Source organism: Synchiropus splendidus, chromosome 1, assembly GCF_027744825.2.
Source record: "Synchiropus splendidus isolate RoL2022-P1 chromosome 1, RoL_Sspl_1.0, whole genome shotgun sequence".
NCBI lineage: Eukaryota > Metazoa > Chordata > Actinopteri > Syngnathiformes > Callionymidae > Synchiropus > Synchiropus splendidus.
Genome location: NC_071334.1, coordinates 31070236 through 31091888, shown reverse-complemented (window position 1 = coordinate 31091888; position 21653 = coordinate 31070236). Strand labels below are relative to the sequence as shown.

General features: G+C 40.9%; 1 protein-coding gene across 4 annotated transcripts in view; it reads right to left on the bottom strand.

Annotated features, from left to right (window-relative positions):
- The window catches only part of arhgap17a (Rho GTPase activating protein 17a), a 29475-nt gene extending 8542 nt beyond the window's left edge, over nt 1-20933 (bottom strand). For 2 of the 4 annotated variants that reach the window (XM_053860536.1, XM_053860564.1), the window contains exons 1-10: nt 20463-20932; nt 12457-12496; nt 6443-6547; nt 6312-6344; nt 4870-4946; nt 4340-4451; nt 3900-3976; nt 2671-2788; nt 1134-1202; nt 967-1048 (exon numbers count right to left, since the gene is read on the bottom strand). In XM_053860536.1, the coding sequence (XP_053716511.1) occupies nt 967-1048; nt 1134-1202; nt 2671-2788; nt 3900-3976; nt 4340-4451; nt 4870-4946; nt 6312-6344; nt 6443-6547; nt 12457-12496; nt 20463-20515 (766 nt within the window). In that variant the 5' untranslated portion in view covers nt 20516-20932. Of the gene's footprint in view, nt 1-966; nt 1049-1133; nt 1203-2670; nt 2789-3899; nt 3977-4339; nt 4452-4869; nt 4947-6311; nt 6345-6442; nt 6548-12456; nt 12497-20462 lie in introns of all 4 variants that reach the window. The other 2 variants (XM_053860554.1, XM_053860544.1) reach the window with 2 other exon arrangements.
- Nucleotides 20934-21653: the final 720 nt, after the last annotated feature.

Here is a 21653-nt window from a genome sequence, read left to right as displayed (position 1 = left end):
CTGAATGTTTTATTTGGTACTTTGTTTCTTTTTAGCTTGTTCTTGTACCATACTGTACTTTCCATCATGACATTTACTTAAGGATTTATGACAATTTACATGTCGTCATAAAACCTTCAGCTGTATGTACATAACTACTGCTATGTTTAACTCCCTCATGACCTAACATGAGCTTCACTTATTTTCACACTTTAACTACTTAACTATTATTGCTGTTTAACACTTTTGTCACTAATATATAATTTTATTATTAAAAAGGTATACTTTAAACAATCTGACATAACTGCATGTTGCCTCCACAAGAAAACTCAGTTCCTCTTCCTGAAAAAACTGGATGTGAACAAACTGGTGTCTCACATCTGCTGCCGACAACACGGCCTCTAACCAGCGTTCGCTGCCCCTCCAGGGTCTGTCAAATAATAACCACATGCTCCTGGTGAGATCGTTTCCTCATCTGTGTGTGTGTGTGTGTGTGTGTGTGTGAGCTGAGTGTTGCGAGTCATGCCTCATGCTGGGAGACCGAGCTCATTTGGCTCAGAACACATGTGTCTGCAGCAGGAAGACAACTCAGCTCTAAAAAGACAAAACCTCCACAGAGAAAGCTGCATGATTTAGTGAAGTTACTTTGGTGGAAACGACAGACAATTCTTCAATGTTTGGGGGCATTTACTGGCTTTAACGGCAGCCACATGTGAGGGAGCGGTGGACCAGGAGTCAGGAAAACAGACGCCACTGACGTAGCTTAAAAGGTGCAGATTAATTTCCCAGAGTCAGCTGGAAAGGAAGCTGTTTATACCCCAAAACAACTCCTCAATGTTCTCACCCTGGCGTCCAACTGGAAAAAGCCAGTTTTGAGAAGTGTGAGCCTGTCCATGAGCATGTTGTAACGATGAAGTGCACAGTGGCTTCTTGTTTGGATTGCTGTCGAGTGTTCAAGAGGTGCCAGCGTGCGCGCAAGTCTCTTACCTTGCTGGGACCGGATCGTTGGCAGCACACTCTCCAGTAGTGCCAGAGATCTTCTGTGGTAGTCGGCCTGAGCTTCTAAGAGCTGTGGCAACACAGAACACCAGTAAAGTTTAAGTGTGATATATCCTGATACACACCAATGGACACTTGGGATACACTCCACTCACCGTCACAAAGTAGTAGGCATAGTCTCCTTCTTTGGAGAAAAAACTGTACATGTCTGCTGCGAGTTGATCCTGGTGTAGAAGACAAAGACATAAACCTATTTAAATAGATGACATAATAAATATGAGCATCAAAAGATGCCTTATAAAGGTCCTTTTCCACATGTCATCATGAGTATGATGAGAGGTTCCCACATGAACATACGGTCTTTATGAATTAAATCATTTCTGTTTCCTTGTCTGTCTATAGGAAGGGGCTTGGGGATCCCTGCTCTCTGGACTTGCTCTGGATTGGTCCTCCTGGACCTGAAGGTTTACAGACTGTCGCTCATAATTCACTTCTTAAGATCAAGCTGAGGGCCTCTTGTTCTTGTTCCAAGAAGCCTGATACTTTCAAAGCTAAGAGGACAGTGGTTGTGGAAACCTCTTGTGGTCTTTCAGAGAGCTGAAATCCATACGGTCACAATTTGCATCTGTAAGGCATGTAAGGCTCCACAGCTTCAAGGGCCTCCATATTCCATGGGACTTACCAGACCACCAGACAACAAGACCCCTTCCATGGTCAGGAGGCGATATAATATACTGTTTCATTACATAATATTCCAGTGGCTCTGCCTTGAATCCTTGAAGCTCGCCCCTCCCTCATGAGTGTGGGGCTTCAAGCTCAGTGGTCCCATGAGATGTTGGGATGGAAAACCATTTACCAGGCTGCAAGTGAAAAACCTATTGACTGAAACCACAAACAGGCCACTGGGTAAAAGAGCTGGTGTCAGCAGAAAGTTGAGCAGCTCTCAGACCCAGACACCTCAAGGTGCGATTGAGGAACTAAAATAAATAAATGCAAGAGAGCAACACAGCTCAGCTGCTGATGGAGTTACTAACCTTTCGGGCACCAAAGACGATACAATTTAGCTGTGCAACAATTGAACACAATTCAATGAAATGTAGATAAAAATGGACTGAACCTTAACATCATTGAGATGGAACGAAATAATGAAAAACACAAAACAACATTATGCGCATTTACAAGATGTGCCATGATGTGCCAAATACATGAAAGAGAAAAAATATTTGGGTTCATAAAGTAGGTCTCACTTAAATCCTGGTGAGGGGAAACAATGTTTCCTGCATGAAGCTCTCGACACACGCAGCAGAACCAACGGGCCAGTGAGAATGCAGACAGGCTTTGCTGACAGAGCAAGTTTTAAACGATTGCAGCCATGAACAAACTGGGCCAAAGGTTTGTGCATCCTGACTAGTCGATTCATGGACACAAGGATGATAATGAAATATTTGCGGGCTTTTTAACCAACTCATTTCTGGGAAAATAGTTTGGGAATTGAGTAAAATGTACAGCATGGATGTTTGTGAACTAACAACCGCCTTTTCATTACAAACATGATGAAAAGCAAATTAAATGCTTGCGGAATGAGAAAACTGAGAGTGAAATAAACAAGTGGGAGGATAGTCAGGCTTGAGTCCAGCCATTAGGTAAAACCTGTCGCCTTCTTATCAAGTCAAAGTTCCCACAGTTTCGTACCTTACAAAGCTCCACTTTGTTCATGGCCTCGTCCACTTCCTCCTTGAGTAGATCAGCCTTCGCTGTCAGTGCTTGAGTGTTTGTTCCTGAGATTATTGACTTGGTCGCCTGCAACCACCTGAGGGCACATGGGAAAAAATGTTGAGGAGATAAATGACTTTAAACAAAAGTAGGATTCAAATAAAACAGTGGTTCAAAGGATTTTTTTTGTATGGCAATGCTTTCTTCATAAGTCCAGTGTAAAATAACGTCACTAGATGTGCAAGTTGTGTCGTGTGAGTTATTATTTAACCAATGACATAGATATGAAGGAGAAAATATTTCGCCTGACTGTAAAGTCATGCTTTTTGTGTTTTTTTTAAATGTATTCTTTTGCTGAAGTCTTTTATGGCAGAATTTTCCAACACTATAAGTAGATAAAAATGTATATCATGGGCAGCAAAGCAATTCAAATATCATAATCACCTATGGACCAATGTTGGAAATGCTAGGTTAAGGTGAACGCAAAGCTGAGACTGTTAAGGATGCTTTTGTTCCATTATATAAACGCATTTATTCACCACCAGAAGAGACCAATTCAAAATGGACAATCTGTCAACAGGAAATAAGACAATTGTAATGTGTGTACAAAATGTCATCTACATTAAACTCCAATAAAGTAATCTCAAGCATCTAACTGAGCTGAATGATATTCATCCAAAACATTTTATCTTATTAAGTAGGGCTCTACTGCCATCAATTTGAGGTGAGTTAAAGCTCAAAATGTAAATTCATTAATTCTGATCTACTTTTTATAAACAAAAACCTCAACGGTTGTGAAATAACATTGTAGGATATTAGAACAGCACATATCTTTAACAATCTTAATAATAATGAGAGAGATATAAATGGCGTATTTCATTTGTGGTGTTGATGCCGGTGTTGATGTGCTCCCCCGCAGAGCATTGTCCCGTGCATGTGCTGCAGGATGCAAACTTGACATGACAGACTGAAAAACTGCTGAGCGAGCAGCGAGTAGGGAGAGAGGGAGGGAGGAGCAGACGCATCACAACAGCCAGGGCTTGATCAGAGTATGTCACATGTGATCGTTTTTTTGTAAGTAGTAATGACAGGCAGTGATCGGTTGCTGATCAATTGGCGCAACCCTAACAATATATAGAACTGAGACACAAGGAAGATGAGATCAATGATGAACAATGAAGGATCTCAGGAGTAAAACAGTTAAACACCTTGCTCTTGCAGAATCATAGTCCAGCACCAGCTTGGCCAGCTGCTTTCTCTGCTTCAGGATGTTTGGAATATCCACCTAAGGCAACAGATACATGAATAGACAAAACCTTAATTCTCTTAGCTGAGTAATATCTGAGGCCATGACACATGACAGTGAGGTAGTGCTTCATGTTGACAAAAACAGCTGGAAATTCCAACGTGAGGGTGGGGGGCATGGTGCTGAAACAGCAGCGAGAACACTGTAATGTACATACTACAACTGTACTTGACAAAATAAAATGCTTTTTTTTCATACACAGTTTGATAATACAAGTATTCATATCACTGTAGATGACAGTGCCCCACAAAAAAAAGGTAAGCACTAAAAGGTTTCACGTAAAGACAGAACAGAAAAGAAGTGTTGTCAAACATTAACAATGGAATGATGGCGATTTCGGACCTCTGCTAGTTGACTCAGAGGATCCAGGACATCTTTTTCTATCTGTAGCTCATGTTGCATTAGCTCGGACGCTAAACGATTCTCCGCATCACCGCACACTTCCATCATCTTCCTGCAAAGACAAAAACGTTCTCAACACGACGTGCATCACTTTGAAGTTTATTCCAAACTCTGCTCCCAACAATCCACATAAACAATTCAATAAGTGAAAATGAAAGCATGTGACGGTAATGTGATCAGCTGTGCACAACGCTGTCTGTGTCAAAGTTAAAGGCTCAAGTTCCTCAACCATAAATGACTGTGGTGAAAAAAAAAAAGAACTGAAAGTGGTAAATACTTGGAAACTTTACTTTACTTCACCCCCAGACTACGTTGATTCCCTTAACCAAATAAAGGACACACTGGAAGCCCCATCAACAAAAACAGCCTCCCTCTCAAGTGCCTAGATCCCACTCCCTGATGCCCAAATACTTCACATAGCAACAGTCGCCAGGTCCAACAAACTGGTTATTCGACACGCGTGGACTCACCCGATCAAGGACTCCTCTCCCAGCTGGTTTCCCCCCTCCACCATGGCCTGTGATAAGGCCGTCAGAGGAAGCTTTTTCTGTTGTGAGCAACACAGCGGCGTCAGTCAACGATACATAGTGGAGTCTTCAGTGTGCACTCAACATAAAAGACACTTTTAGAATATTCTTTTGCAAATAAAAGGCTTATTTTCCAGGCTCACATCTTCACCTCATTTCTTATTGATAACATGTTATATTAGTAGTTATAGTCGTTATTATTGGCTTAATAACATTGCACTGTTTTTATCTTAACTTTGCATGGACCAAGTTGAAGAGACAGAAGAGAGGTTTCAACACAACTCTCCAGCGAGGAGGAGTTCACCTCAGTTCCTTCAGTTTGAGCGCCTTAAAAGCAAACCAGCTAGAAGTACATAACGTATTTAGATTTGTATATGGATTGAAAAAAGCAAGGGATGGGTCTACTATTTTAGCATTCATCACAATATTTGCCTTGTTTGTAGCTGGGCTACCAGCGGACATAAATATCAAGTTGCAGCTCTGACGTCACTGCAAGCACCGGGTGTCTGCATTTAGCATCCTACTGCTGCCACTAAGGCCTTGAGATTCCAAAATGTAAGAGCCAAACATGCATGTGTTACATTTGTAGATTGTTGTACAGGTTTTCCTTTTTCTGCGCAGTGAGAAGCACTGTATGGAATTTGAATTTGAATATTTGAATTCTTGTTTGCCTTTCTTCTTTTCAAGTAGGCTACAAGTGAAACCACTGGACACATGCATGTCGCACCACATAGTACATTTTATTTGGCGAAACTGAAATCACTAAGGAAAATGCCGTGACTTTAAGACAGCGTGGCACTAACTTCCTCATTAACATTCAGACTGCTCAATTAAGGAACCGTGCCCTGTCCAACTCAACATTGCATGAGCTGTGTCTGCGATTTGGATGAAACTTCTCCTTTTGGCAGAGCCTCCTGACTTATTTGAAACATTTCGGGGTGGTGAATATTAGCTGCAGCGGACATACCCAATGATTAGCAACGCTGGTTCTACGTTCATATTTTGGTGATGTTAAGCAAATGTATGCTCACACATGAAAGAAATAAGCCTTTGGTGTGCAAAAAAAACAGCCATGTCTAAGTTGATTGAGTATACATTTCCATATTCCGCAAGGCTGGTGCGATTCCAATAAATGAAAATGAGGAAGAGGAATTTCCTTGAAAAGGGTGAAAATAACTGTTTCAAAATTAATCCAGAAAAGAGAAACAAGCATCAGAGACATGGGTAACAATAGTCTGTAAATTCCAGACGGTTGTGCTGGCCTAGAAGAAGTGTAAGTGAAAATGTCATGCACGTGACACCAGCAGAAAAACTGTGATGAAAGAGAAATGGAAACAGATGTGGAGAGTCCCAGAGATGTAAAGCAAGTCATCATCGTTGTTTACCTGACCATTTCCTGTATAGAGGCGCGGTACAGACTGTGTAGGGTGGGTGATGAGGAGTAGAGAACAGAAAATTGCTTATACTGTGTTTTGTTGTAAACTTGAACAACTTGTTACTAGGTAAAGCATCTTACGTGTCTTTTCTCTGCCTCTGCGCCAATGTGTCCCTGGAGACACGCAACCATCCTCTTGTGTGTGTTGTGTGACACCACACGCACCAACTCCATGCGTCGTTCAATCTGGGAATAAAACAAATAGAGATTCTTATTTTCGCAAGAACACATTCATGAGGAAATGAGCACACACATGACGGTTGGGAAGGGTCTCGACATCTACGGTCAATAATGAGCTGTGTCCATGAAAGAAGCTTCTCTTTAAAAAGTCATTCTAACCACATAGACTTTCTCCTGTGTGCTGGACACACAGCTGCACTCAGTGCTTTTGGGCAAACAGGACAGAATAGTGTCATTGATGAGCTCCTCAGTGAGGGGGTCACTGACACAGACCGCAACACTCACTGGTGTCTTCACGCTAACAAGTGTTTGACCGAGGTTAGAAACATGGATTATCTTCTTCTGTGAGTATGACCAACCATGAAGGGTTAAAGCGCTTACATTGGGAAACTGTGTTTATGACCAGTTTAAAGGGGTTCTATTCTGCTGATCTTAGTGTTCTTTTTTAAAATTTTTGCTCAATTATCTGTATACTTTGGAAAAATGTACATGTACCCTGCCCAGTTTAAACACACATAGCGAGAGCTCAGGGAGTTGCCATGCCTTCAGAAAAGTGATCTCTTAGCTAAAATCGAACTTTCACATGATCAAACGTATTACAACAACGTGGAAATATAAAAAAGAAAAAAAAAAAGCTTTCAATGAAAATTCCATGTTGACATTAAAGCACTTAAATGCTCCGTTTTCGCCCATGAGTACAACTATTCAGTGTCCCCCAAGCACCCATGGTTTTCACATGATGAAACAGGCAGTCGGTCCTTCTCGAGTTCACAGACTGAGTCATTTTTAATAATAATATAACAATTATTATTATTATTATTTATTATGGATCCAACATGGTTCCATTTTCCCAAGTGACTTATCTTACACACAATGCACGTCTTGTTGACTTCTTCTCTCTGTGTTGCTGTTGGCTGCAGTAAAGCTGTTGCTTATATCAAATACCTTTGCTATATGCCAGAGTCCATTGAAGCCTGCTGAGGGTAACATAATAATAATAATAATAATTGATCATAATAATTGATCATGATCAGAATTATTCATGCCTCCATTACGATGCATTGAGGAAATCATTATTTTCGAATGACTTATTCAATATTAAAGCAAATTATTGCCCAGCCCTAGTCCAAACAATATAAATTCAAGGGCAATAGCAAGTGCAGTGTAGATTTTGTATGTATAGGGAACAGTAAATTTAAAAGCCATCAGAATCAGAATCAGATGTATTGCCATGGTCAGTGGGGATCCCACCAACTAGGAAAGTTCTTTGGAAAACATGCAGCCAAAACATAATAACAGTAATAATCATAATAATCATAAAAATATCAACTCATGACTTGGAGGACGTAAACAACCCTCATACAAAAAGACAGATTGAGCTCAGAGATTTCGAGAATTACATACATACATAAAATATGTACTCAAAAACATGACACTGATATACATAGGGTTGGTACCAGCCAGTTTGCAAACAAGAAATATTGGAGGTCTGAAGGGCAAAGTGGGCAAAATGGACAGTGACTAATGTGGAGGGAGGGTCAGCCAAATACCAGACAATTGTGTTCCAAAAACAGAAGCGAGTCGGAATTCCACAACAGATATCCGGCTCAGCTAGTCAGCCCCATCTCCTCTCCCTCCCTCTGCCCCGAACCTCTTACGTCATTCTTGACCTGTGGTGGCCTCCAGCATTCCCAAAACAGCTGGGTCAAATACACATACGCACACACACAAATGGACAGCTTCTATATGCTTTCTATATGCTCTTTTTAGAGTCAATCCAGTCGGTACCTGGCACAAAACAAGCAGGGAATTCCCCTCCTGAGCACGCGGATGGAGCTGCTTCCTGTGTTCGGCTAACTCAGCTCTGAGCCATTTTCCTTTGTTGAAATGTGGGGCTCACTCTTGGTCGAGCAGACAATCGCAAAAATAACACCAACAACAAGCCCAGAGGAAAAAGGAATCCTCATGCTAACTGAGGTGAAAGACTGTTGGATGTGTTTTGCTGAGGGATGAAGTCAACACTGCAGTGATGCGTCATACGCCAGGGATTCCCAACACAGAGTCTCTGTTACTACTGAAATTTCCAATTTCCACATAAAGGGGCATGCCACTCGATGATCTCACAAAGTTTCCAAAAAAAGTTGTGTACACAGGCTCTCAAGAGGAAAAACACTTATCGCTATTATGCAAGTTCCTGTTATCTAGACATCACAGAGAAAAACAGTCGTCATCGTCTTCATTATGTCGTCTTGATGTCCTAGTCTTGATGCATTTTTGGCCTTCAGCAACCTTTACTGTTGCCTTGTGGCCGAATACTGACACCAAAATAAACTTGACTCGCCATACTAATCTGATCATCTATATTTAATAGTGAAATCAGTTGTTAAATAAATATAATAACAGTTATGTTTTCACTCAGTGTATTTAATACATCAAGGCATATTATTTCATTGTCTCCCTGTTCCATAACAAATTTCATCATATGCATTTAAAACAAGTCTGAACAAGTCTAGAACAGAGGAAAATATCCTAACATGACTCAGCCAGGGTGGAGTGGATTGAAACAAAGCCTTCTTTGTCTGGTTTATGCAGCGAGGATGTTAAAAACAGCTGATTGCTGCCTCATCATTGCGCTGCCTGCCAACATGCGAGTGGACTTGTTATTTCTGGAGGGTTCTTTCGGACGACTGTCTGCGTCAGAAGCTGCTGAGGAATGGACAGCTGCTGCTGGAATGTGGGTCTTTGCCACTCTTGAGGAACAAGTCAGTATTAAAAAAAGGCTAAAGAAACTGATATTGATATTCAGATGAAGGCGCCGCAGCGAGCAGCTGTGTAATAGTGGCCATAGAAATATCCTTAAAAAATTGAAGCCGGCAAACTGATTGTTTCAAGGATCCCAGGAATCCAGACTTCCCTTCCTCAGACAGCACATTCTAGTCGCTAACTCAACAGCTGATTTCCTGGCAAAGCAGAATGGCCAGGAAGCCAAATGTCAGACATTGAGTTTAGTCTCTGCGCTATTCCAAACACAAACAGAGGGAGGACATCAAGTAACGCCTCACTTACTGAGAATTTTGGAACTCATTTAAATAGCTGCTGTATTGCATTAACTGAGTTTTACATACACAAGACCGTTCAAAGAAGACATCAAGACGGGTAGATGCATAGTTCAGTCAGAGCTGCTCCCCAACAAACAAGTTAGGTGAAGGACATCTATTTACAACCCTGGTGTTTTCTCATGTCAGACTGAAACCTGCGCTAGTATGACCACATGACTTGGTGCCCAAATTGACCTTAGATTCTGATGAAAGACATACTCCTTATCTTTCTCCCATTAAAGGAGAAATTATGAATTTGGTTGAGACTTTATTTCAGGATATGAATATCTAATCCAAAAATTGTACTTTCATGAGGTCAAGAGAAATGCCACTGTGGTGATAATAAATGTTGAAAACTTGTTGAGGTGACCAAGTGTTGAGTGTGAGTCACATTGATGACACCAGGAGCCTCATTTATCAAGAGTTACGCATGTGGGAGACGTGTGTGTCGTGTGCGTACAAATATTCCCACACAAAGTACGATATTTATCAACTTGTGCTTAGGAACAGCTCTGACCATGTGCACATACAAAATCTAGTGGTAGAACGACAAACAGAAGTCTGCATCAACTCGGCTTCAAATTTTAGTCATCAGACAAGGGAACCCTGAAATGTAGATTCGTCTACCCGTTTCCTGACCTTTGTACATTGTGGCATTTCAGATCCAAAGTTTGCATCAGGAAATAATCTCAATATGATTCAATTTTTAAAGTTTATTTAACACTATAGCACCTGTAATGCGCATGAAGCAATCTCTTTTATTTACAGCAACACAGTTCCGATGCTGGTCAGTTGCTCATTAATTTCTTTACTACATTCAGTGAGCCCAGTTTGACTGCTATTGAAAACGCATCGCATTATTGTCTCGTTCTTTTAGTTCAAATTAAACTGTCTGAAACAATGTTTACCAAGCCCATCTGCCCAGCTTCTTATTTTACCTGCAGTGTGAAACACAGGTTCTGTTTTGAATTCTGATAGCGATCTTTCCTTTGACTCAACATAGTTGGCATCAGTTTTTGTATTCTGTTCTTTAGTTGGTCACACCTTTATTTAGTGTTCCGCCAAATATTTCCACCATTCTACACCTTGTCCGCCATGATTTTGATGAGGGCAACAGTCCATTCAGACCTTTTCAGCGGGCTTTTTGCAGCCGTATATGGTGGAAATGAATACAAATGATCTGATCCATGCATGTGCATGTTGCATACAAACAGGGGGGATTCATTATCACAGATTACTTACAAGTGTGCCACACATTCTAAATTTCATTCATCAACTGAATGTAGACTCTTTTCTACACACGGTTGATAAATGAGGTCCCAGGCCGATCACCAACAAGATCTGCTACCTGGTGGTAACCTTAGGTTACATCTCCCGTCTCTAAACTGGAACTCTACTGCTTGAATAGAAAGTAATGAAGTAATGAAAAACAAGACTCAGAATGCCATGAGTGAATGAGGTGTCAACGTTTTTTATCAATACAGCGACGACAAAGGAGGGTGTGGAACTGTAAGAATGAAGGACTGAGGTTTTGACAAGAAGTCAAGCGAAAGGAGACTGCTCTGACATCCAGCTGTCGCCACCCATTCTCTCACGAAAACAGATCATAGTTTAAATGTCTTTGCTGAGCCGCCAGTATTTTCTTCTTTTCTTTTTAGCGCCATGGACCACTTGAATATTATTCACGGATCAGGGAATAACGTCTACAGTATTATTTGCAATTTACTGGGTAAGAGCAACACAGCGACGCTCACTGCAGCAAGTCTGTGTTGTCACGAGTGTCAGCATTATGGTGCAGTTACTTCTGTATCGTGACAACGTAACACAGCCAAACTCTCTTGGTTAGCGGAATTGATTCGCCGGAGATCAAATCTAAAGACATATCCTGATTCTAAAATCCTAAAACTATGAACATGTGCTTCAATTTCAATTTCTCTATCTGTATCTGGGAAAATCGAATAATAGTCCCCGGTTCAATGGTTTCAGCCCTTGCTGCCTTCCCATTAGCCTCACAGCTGGCTACGTCAGGAGAACTAGAGAGACTCTTGGTGAACCACGTCAATGAAATCCTTGTTATACTCAGGCAGACAGACTCTAGTTCAAGTCTCAGAGAGATGACCAAGCTCATTTATAACCAAAAACAAATCCCCTGAATATCAGTGATATAATCACAAAACTATTTTTATGAAACAAGATCATTCACCAACAGCTCTCTCTTGAACAGCTTGTACATTTATCATGTGACTCCGACCTCCGATCTGCATTTAACCGATTAAGCACTATTGGTATTTAACAATCTCTATGTTTAGAGAAACTAATGTCTGTACGTTCCCACATCAAAATGTTGATTTGTGCCCCCTTGTTTTTTTTTTCCCTCAATGAAATTGAATCATTGAACATTGAATTAAATGAAATATTGATTAAAACATTTGTGTTCCAAGTTTCAAATCATATATTGTAAACGCGCTATCAGACAATACGTTTTCAGATTTATTATTGAGAAAAGTTTGAAATTCTTTAGTAAGTTAATTTTTTAGCAATCATTTCCTTGTTTTTCTGTCATCAAATTTGACTTTTCAGCGTGGTTGTCAGTCCGTATGTTCCCTTTCCTGACACACTAACTGGCCAGGGAGACTTCTGTGCCACACTTTGTTACAGCAAGCATTAACTCCAGAAGCCCAGGGACTGACTGCAGGACTATCATAATGCATTAAATCCGACTAATGATTAGTCGTTGCTTTTTTTAATCTGAGGTCCTGGCTTCTCTCAGCAGCTATGGTCAAAAAAGGCACCAGTAGAGTCAGTTTAATGATTCACCTGCAGCAGATCATCACTGAGGACCTCTGTTTTCTCCGCTCTGTGGGTGAGAAAAAACAACAAAGATTAGCGATGGCAGACAAATAAGGCAGGTGCAGTCAGCGCTCTTACTGTGAAAATATGTCGAGCACAAAAGACAACGTAACAGGACTGGTTTGTCAGATGTGAAACACTGACACATTGTAAACTGTGGCCTGGACAATCGTGGGAATGTTTCTAGAGAGGGTTACTTAGGTTCAACCATCTGGCAGCATGTGTCTTTGTTGATGACTCAGTCACAGCACACTGTGCAGCAGATACCCCACCAAACGCAGGGCACAACCCAAATGAAATTTCAAGACATGCTGAACTTACGTCCACATGACAAAGGACAATAATACGAGCTGTCAGTTCACTGCCTGCCTTTAAGAACACAACCTTACTATCATCATTTTTATCAACTTATCAATGCTGCATCAGAGATAACAAACCAACAAACCTCAAAAGCCAAAAACAGCTAAACAAGTTTGCATTTCCATGTTTTTTTCATCTGATGATCTTGTGACCACCGTCCTCTTCCAAAGTTTATTAACTGAGCATTCTATTAGCAGCAGAGACACTTTCCATGTTTAATAGATTTGTTGGCTGGTGGTAACCATTTTGGTTGTTTTCCTCGAGGATACAACAGCAATGCAACTTACACCAGCTGTTTTTAATTCTATTATATCTATAGAAGTAGAATTCCATACAGTAGCATGTCTGGATTGAGACTCTCATTGATGTGTCATAATCTGTTTCAATGACTAATTTTTAATTATTTCAATAATCCCTCACCATTAAAAGCCGAGCCAAATATTGAGTAACTGCGTTACTTTGTCAAGCTAGTTTTACATTTCAAGAGTTCAATTAAAACTAAAACCAGTCTATCTTTATGTCATCTTTGTTGCTATAATGATTTAGCGTCTCACCCCTGTAACTATTTACTTTCATTATTGATTCATTACCAATGATTTAAAGATTTAACACCCACTCAGAAGATACCTTTAAGAGCAGCAGTAGGACTATCATATTAGAAAATCTAGCGGCGAGTGATAAGCTTCAGATAAGTGTGTGTCCCTAAGCCATGAGTGTAACACTCATGAGTCCACATCCAAACAGTAAATGCCACAAGCTACCCAGGCTCACCAGATCTTACGCTGCAGCCTATGCTTGAGCCTATTAATAGTAAACTAATAGCTGAGCTTGGAGAGGTCAGCCAGATTAGATTCACTTAAAGGGAGAAGGCTAGGAAAGTTGAGCTCAGCTCTTTCTTCTTATCAACACCTTCACAGGAGGAAAGACATGCGGCGGTCTGGAGCATTTACAACGCACAATTGGCCTTGGGGGCTTTTCTTCGCCTCTAAATACACAATATTGAATAGTAAGTGTGTAATATGGCAGTAATCTCATCATATGGAGCCAAAGTTTGCAACACATCATAACTCAAGGAGTTTTTGAAACTGTGGACAACTGTGCAACATCCCTGTCCCTAAGGAACGCAGCCATTCCAGAAGCAAAGTGTTCTCAAATCTGGAGCCGTCCTCACGCGGTCCGTCTCTTCATTTGTTCGTCCAGGTGCTTCAGTTCCTTCAGTTCCTTCAGATATTACAATGTTTCGTTTGGATAGTGTGGATTTTTCCACTTTGTTTAAATATGTTAGATCATGTGGGATTTAATCATTCAAAAGAGATCATGATCCTGAAAGCATGGCAGCTCTCATTTAAACCGTGGCGCTGCGCCACCATCTCTCACATGTAGCAGAAACCCTATAAAAGAATACGTTGACTGCAAGACAACACAATCTGGCAGCATTTTATTTGCAGTGACATCACATGACACACTTGGACTCTTTCACCGGCCTGCAAATACCTACTTAATACAAGGGATTAATCGTCATAACTAGTGTGACAACAAATCAACTAATCAGATCAAAAAGATATTATAATGAAGCTTCCTCCTCAGCTGCGCTGGAATTAATAATCTATTATGGGATTTGTTGAGTGCCTCTACACGCATGACTACGAATCAGACCAACACTGGCAGATCTTGGTGTGGCAGCTTAAAAGCACGACCAAAGTCGAGCTTTGATTTGCTGAGCCACATCAATGAGTGGCTTGTCTGCATGTAAGCAGGATTCTGCTCTCTGTGAACTTCAGTAACCTCCGCAGAGCCATCTGCTTTTAATTACAACACAGAGGCAGACTGCGACTGACAGAGAGGGGATGATAGTTTGGGGGTTAGAAGGGGAAAAGAAACACAAATAAAGGAGTTTTGGGGGTTTAACTGGCTCCTCTGAGCAGCAACGCACACTGGTGATGAGTGGAAAGAATTTCTCTGGAGAACAGCCATGGTCGTGCTGGTGAGAAACCCACGGGCTTGACCAAAAAAAGTTCCCCATAAAGCAGAAATGCTCATGTTGCGCAGCAGATGCTGCATCGTCCTGATGTATGATCATTAACAATCTGATTCATCTTTAGCTATTCAAGTTTCATTTTGCCTCGAAAGCTATTTGCACATTTTTGAAGCAAAACAATAGAAAAACCAGATGTTTTTCCAACCATCAAGAAAAACTGTGATTAATAATTGTGATTCAGCCATGGCCCCACAAGAAGCAAAGGCCAAAATCTGCCTTTCTTCTCCATCTTCACCTTCTCCTTAAAACAAACACATGTGCATGAGCAGGCTCCGATAGATCAACAACTTTTAAATCACCAGACACACTCCATCGCTAGTGTCCTTGTTTACAAACACTGAGCACACTCGCTGCGTGAGATATCCTTGTATCCCAATGGACATGTGGGACACATTTGGGGCGTTTAAATTCACACTGGAGACACATGCACATCACAGTTGATTGGAAATGTGAAATCTAACCTCGCAAACATATATGCACATTTCTTTTAAAAAATCTGCTCTGAGCATTAAGCCCTGAACGTAGCCATGATTGACAGCCACTTGTGTCAAAGCAATAGCTTTCTAATTCAACACATTGCCGACCGAGGCAATGATAGGGGGAAATCGCAGGTCAGGCAAGGTCAAGCAAAACAAAACAACAATTGTTTCGCTGGCATCAGCTGACCTCCACTGTATCCCACCTCACCTAAGAGAGGCGTCTGCCTTCAGAGAGTCACTGAGAACTGCATGTGACTCCTCTACAGCACAGTTCAGGGTGGTAACCATGGCGATACACTATCAAAGTGGAAGTGGGGTAAGTGAATACTGCACAATAGAGCGTCTGTTAGGAGCCACTCCACACAATCAGCAGGCGGAGGAGCAGCAAGGATCTGAGTCTTTGGACAACAGTTGGCAGATTAAGGCTGAGGGTAATGGATACTAGGGAGCATGAGAGCAATGACTCAGCTTAACTGGCCTGCTAATGTGACCGCTGAACTGGGCTGCTCATTAGAACCAAACACTCCAGTGCACCAGTGTGGAGATCCTCCAAACAATGTCTTTTGGAGTGAAGCACAAATGCTCAAGGATAAATTATGGCTCTAGGGGCAGGGGTCTAATCGGGGGGGCTCCACCACAGTTCCAAAAGATCCTGGCTGAAATACTGTGTTTCTGTATGGATGTTTCATTCACAATCGAGGCTAGTCATCTTTGTTGTTTTTTATGACCTCTCAGTGAGTTGCCCCTCTCACTATGACCCTCTCACTTCCTACATGTTTCTTTATGTTTTCCTCCATCTAACTTGTTAATGATGAGTGATAGTCTGGTTCTCTCACGGTTTCTTCTTGTTCATGATCAATTGATCAATGCGACTTTTGTTATTTATAAGTATCTGGGCACCCCTGATGTACACGAAAATAACAGCCTGGTTCTGTTTCATTTCATTGTTCAAGTCACAGCTCCGGTGACACCAGGAAACGCCCTGAGTTGTCACCTCTTTACTTATTCAGCCAGGACATTATGAGAATTCCCAGTGAGGAGTCACGTTTCAACAGAACCACTGGGACTTTACCTCAGTGCTCCAGAGGGATTGCATAACAGCCTGGGTGCTGTCTGATCTAGCAGGAGGATTAAATAATAATTGAAGATGTGGATTATCTGCACATTCATAATCTATCCACATTTGAGCGATTTGATCACATGTTGCTATTCCACTCGACTGATACATAGGATGGCCATTAGCTAAATAGAATTTCAAATAGGACATTTAACAAGCCTCTTAGGTGCAAGTCATAATAATTACAGCAGTGTAAGTGCAAAAGGAGCAGTTGCAGTCAAGGAACCAGTTGTTAGTAGTAATACTTGGAACTGGTGTGTAAAAGTAGCTCTTGTAGTCGATGTTCTTAATAGTCGCAGTTTTATTCATTGTGTTCTAGTAGAATTTATAGATGTTATACCTGGCTGTAGATGTATAATAGCCAGATACAACTGGGATTATATTCTTATAAAGCTCCAGTATTTGGAGGACACTGCTGAAGTGCTTCATATATTTATTGACCAGGGAGCACCAATGAATGAAAAGCATTTTACTCATAGATAGTAGTGAGTTGCGTGCATACTGATCACACTCATTCAGGTTGGAGCTGGTGAGAACATTACTTATACATTAGTTATACAGTGGTGTACACCACAAAGTAAGTAAAAACCTTCACTCAGTGTTTACTTGTGTTGTCTGAGTATTAGATTATATTTGTTTGATGATCTGAAGCATTAAATGCAACAAAAAGAACCCATGAAGGAGGCAAACTGCTGTAGACAAATGCTAACACGTGGCTGGTTTATGTTTTCCAACATGGTGCTGTTTGAAATAAGACAGACAAAGAACCTGGTCAAGAAAGTCTAAGAACGATGAGATTGTTTTGGATCTCTTCTTCCTGTTTTTTATCTCTGGAGCCACTTAAAGTCATTACCGTGGATTTCCTGTCGATCAGTGGAGATGACTTCATCAGTAGCCAACACAGAAGCTCTTACATCTTCTTCAGAACCACAGTCTTTTGCTTGACCTCATCTTCTTCTGATAGCCTGGAGTGACTTGCTATCCCGTTTATCAGTCAAGCCTAAAGGTCATTCATCTTCTCACCCACAACTTTGACACACATTTGTTGGTGGGGGAAAAGTGTGACATTCCTTCCCCACTTTCAGCTAGCAAAAGCTACAATCATGTGATCGCAGCTCACAGTCCTCTATAAACATATAGAGGAAGGAGGGCAGTTCAACATGAGAAACCCAACATTAGACATCTGAATGCTCTCTTTTTTAACTACATTGCATGAGAACGACCGCATTTCCATGCCCCATTCTGAACAATATAAAGAAGATTTACAAACACTGCAAACTCAGTGCTGGAGGCAGTGACCTTTGTCTGACAAAAGAGCTGACATGAGACTTGATAATCATCAGGTCAATTTTAAATCCATGAATTGCAGAGACCTTTCTCTACAGTTACAGCTGGAGATCAGATCGTATTGATAAACGGACAAAGGACAAGAAGTAGAACACGATTCTTTCCACAGGGATTGTAATATATGAAATACTGCAGACTTCTGAATGCCTTCTCAAAAAAGCCATTTGAATGTGAACAAAGCAGAATAATAATTACGACCTTCAGTCTGATTTTGGCCACACTCATCCTCATCACGTTTGAGTAAACACTGGGGGAGAAAAGGTTCACACAGTTTAAAGAAGCCACCTCATCAATCACTTGCTGTTTTTAATCCACTTAAATCTCTCACCCTGCACATCAATCTGACCCTCCACTTCACTAGAAAGCAGCCGCACGTCTCGGGAAGGAAGCTTCCTGTTTGCAGGAGAAAGAAGGGGCGATTTCCTCACACCGCTGCTTGCTGGACAAGGCGTTCTGCCTTTGCACAATCACAGGAACCCAGAGGGCAGCGGAGACGGCCTCGGTGCTCACAACATTCAGATGCATCAGCAGATGTGAAATGGATGAGGCACGTTAGTGCTGATCCAAATACAGAAGTGTCACTCATTTACAAGTGTCTTCCTGTGAGGCCACTGCTACGTCTTACACGCACACACATCTGTTTTCAGCATTGTGTTCTCAAACACGACTTTACTGCTGCTTCACTGCTCAGAGGAAATTATGGGAATTCCAGCAGCCTTGTTTATCCAGGATCATATTTGTCTGTGTAAAAACATTGTGCAGTACAGAGCGGACTGAAGGCAAACAGAGTGAAACCATCTTTCAGTAATGACAGTAACTCCTTGTTCGCTAAAGAATATACACTCAAACCTATGTATGTATGTGAGGACTAAATATAATAATGATAAATATCTGGCTTTTTAATAATTTAAATAGTAGTTCACGTTCAGTCTTTAGAAGTGATCTACAACTGCCCTAATATTAAAAATGATGACTGCTTTATCACATTTGTATATACATTATTACACAGCAAACCTTTCTCCACCACCTTCATCCATCTTGCCAACCATGAGCATCTTCAACTCAACTACTTTTTTTGTCTGTCTGCACTGTCCTCTTCACCTGCCTGGATTTCTGTCCACTATTGTGGATGACTAATCCCAAACACTGTGATTAGCTAGGACAAAACCTCCTTTAATTTGCAAACCAAAAAAACACAAGCAAATAAATGTATTTTATTTTATGTAGCAAACATTGTTTGCTTCTGTTTGCAGCAAGAAGTAAGAATCAGGGTACAGATTTCAATCTGACCAGCAAATTTTTGTCTGACCAATTTATAGTTGCAGTATATGATGTATATATCGTACAGTAGTAGACAATAATATTAACTGACTGGTCTCAGTAACTTTGATCATTCATTGCCTGTTCGCTTCTACTAGAAGTGAAGCTCAACAAACATGTGCTTGTACAGCATTTCATATTTCCCGTAAAACTGTTTTGGGACTTTTTGGGCCTCTCCTGGAAGTACCAGTATGATGTCACTTTTGTTTTAATCCTCACACTCCACCAGAAACATCACATCACCATTTAATCATTGACAGGACAAGTAAACATAATGTGAAGCTTAAAAGATAAAGGACATGCCCGTGTCCTACACATCACAGTCATGGGACCATCAGTGGTGACCTAGTTGTGTTATTTGCACTTAAAAAACAAAGTTTAGCAGGTGTCACAAAATAGGATGTCTTCATGAAGTAACGACACTTTGTAAATGTCATTCTAAGGGGGGAAAAGTCCACGTTTAAAACCGCTGGAGTGCAGTTTAGCCCATTTAATGCATTTCCCAAAAGGTTTTCGGACGACATTATGTTGTTTTGGCAACTCAAAGTGTCCTCTACCAACATCCAGAGGGTTCCCCACTGTCCTACCACAGTTGACACAAACATGTGGCAAACATACTTCATTCCCAAACTATAAATATAACTATAGATATAAACCCTAAGTTAAAACACTTGAGAGATATGATTGCACTGGTGTAGTGACAGACGTACAGTCGCATATATTAATCTGTTCTGTATATTTATCTTACAACATATTCCCACACAAATAACACAAATTAAATATGATTTATCCAATGCAAAGGTATGACAGGAGTATGAAGTGGTTTACTATTAAGAGACACAAAATGTCTGAGTATGAGTACAGGTGTATAAAAACATAAGATATAATATACATATAAATATACCCAACACAAAATAATGAACACTCGAAAATAAGTGTTAGGTGGTCGTTTTAATGCATTGAATCATCATGAAATCAAATCTTTTAATTGGCGAATGCCACAAAATGAGCGGATTAAATCTAAATTGACTCAGGGTAAAAGGGGACTCTGACATAAGACAGGAACTCGTAGACAGCTCGATTTAATTCCAGGGAAAACGAGAGGATTTGCCAAAGTATTAGGAGAAGAAATGATGTGTGACAGAAATCCATGTTTCCTGTCTCTAGCTTCCACGGTTCCGACTCCAGAACTCGCCATTCATTTCATCCTCTTCATCCCCACATCACTGACTTACTGTAACAAGCTCGAGAACTAAAGCGTTTGACAATGGCGCTTGGAGCGGTATATAGTATGGATGAGTGTGCTACTTGCCTGCCAACGGTTTGATTGGCGAGCTGTTTCATCCGATTGAACTGCTTCATCATCTTCGCTCCCGTCGAGTCTGCCAACGTTTGTCCTCAAACTTGGGTCTTTGGTTTCTCATGAAGTGCTCAGAGCTTCCCCTGGATCAGCTGTCACTGCGACAGAGCGAGAGCCATCGATCCCTGACGCCAACTAAAAGAGTTCGAAGCCTCGCTAGCTCTCAAGCTAGCCTTTCCCAAGTGGACATTTCAGGGGAAACTTCGCTTCGCGGGTGACGACATGGTCCCGTAAGTTCAAACTTTGATGCAAGTCCGCGCATTAAAGTCCTTGGGCGCGCCAGAGAGAGCTTTCACTGACCCCGGGAGATTCTCATCTTTTCACCCCGCTGCAGAGTCAACCGCTAGCCGTGGAGCTAAACTGATTGTGCGCCCAATAATCCAGTCGCTCTCTCCCACAGCGGAGGGACGAGCTGCTTCTCCCCGCTGACAATGCAGCGCGTTGAGGGGAGCGAGCGAGAGAGAGAGAGAGAGAGAGAGAGAGAGAGAGGGAAGCCCCTCTGCAGAGGAGCAGCACCGCCATCTGCTGGACATTTGCTGTGATGTCACCCAAAATATTTTATTCTCGTTACAGATCGTTGAAAAAGCCAGCACGTATTCAATGATTTTATTTTTCTCATCTTTCAGACATATGTATAAATCATTTATATAAAATTTCAGTATACATACGTGGGGAAAGATTAAATTAATTATATGGACCACATCCTCGTGTTAGTGAGAAAAAGCTTTGTGCATTTTGTGAGTTATTTGTGTTGGTTTGTGTATAAATGGGAGATCCACGACAAAAAAAAACAAAAACAAAAAAAACGACGTAAAAAGATTAATACCTGTTAATACCTGTATCATTTAATTAACTGTTTGGTTTATATTAAAGCGTTTTTATATGTTGCAGGGTTTCAGAATTGTAATGGTACATGGTTATCAATAAATAGATTTAATAGGTCAATTAATTATAGATAATAGACCAATAAATAAATTTAATTATAAATGGACTATTTCTTTTTTAATAATGAATATTGCTCGTTTTATATTGCTTATTGAATAAAATCTAAATGAACAAAACGTTATTTTAAAAATGAAAAAATACAAATTTTAGTGTTCTGCCTACGCTTGTAGGTTCAATCATAGCTATTTCTTTGCTTTA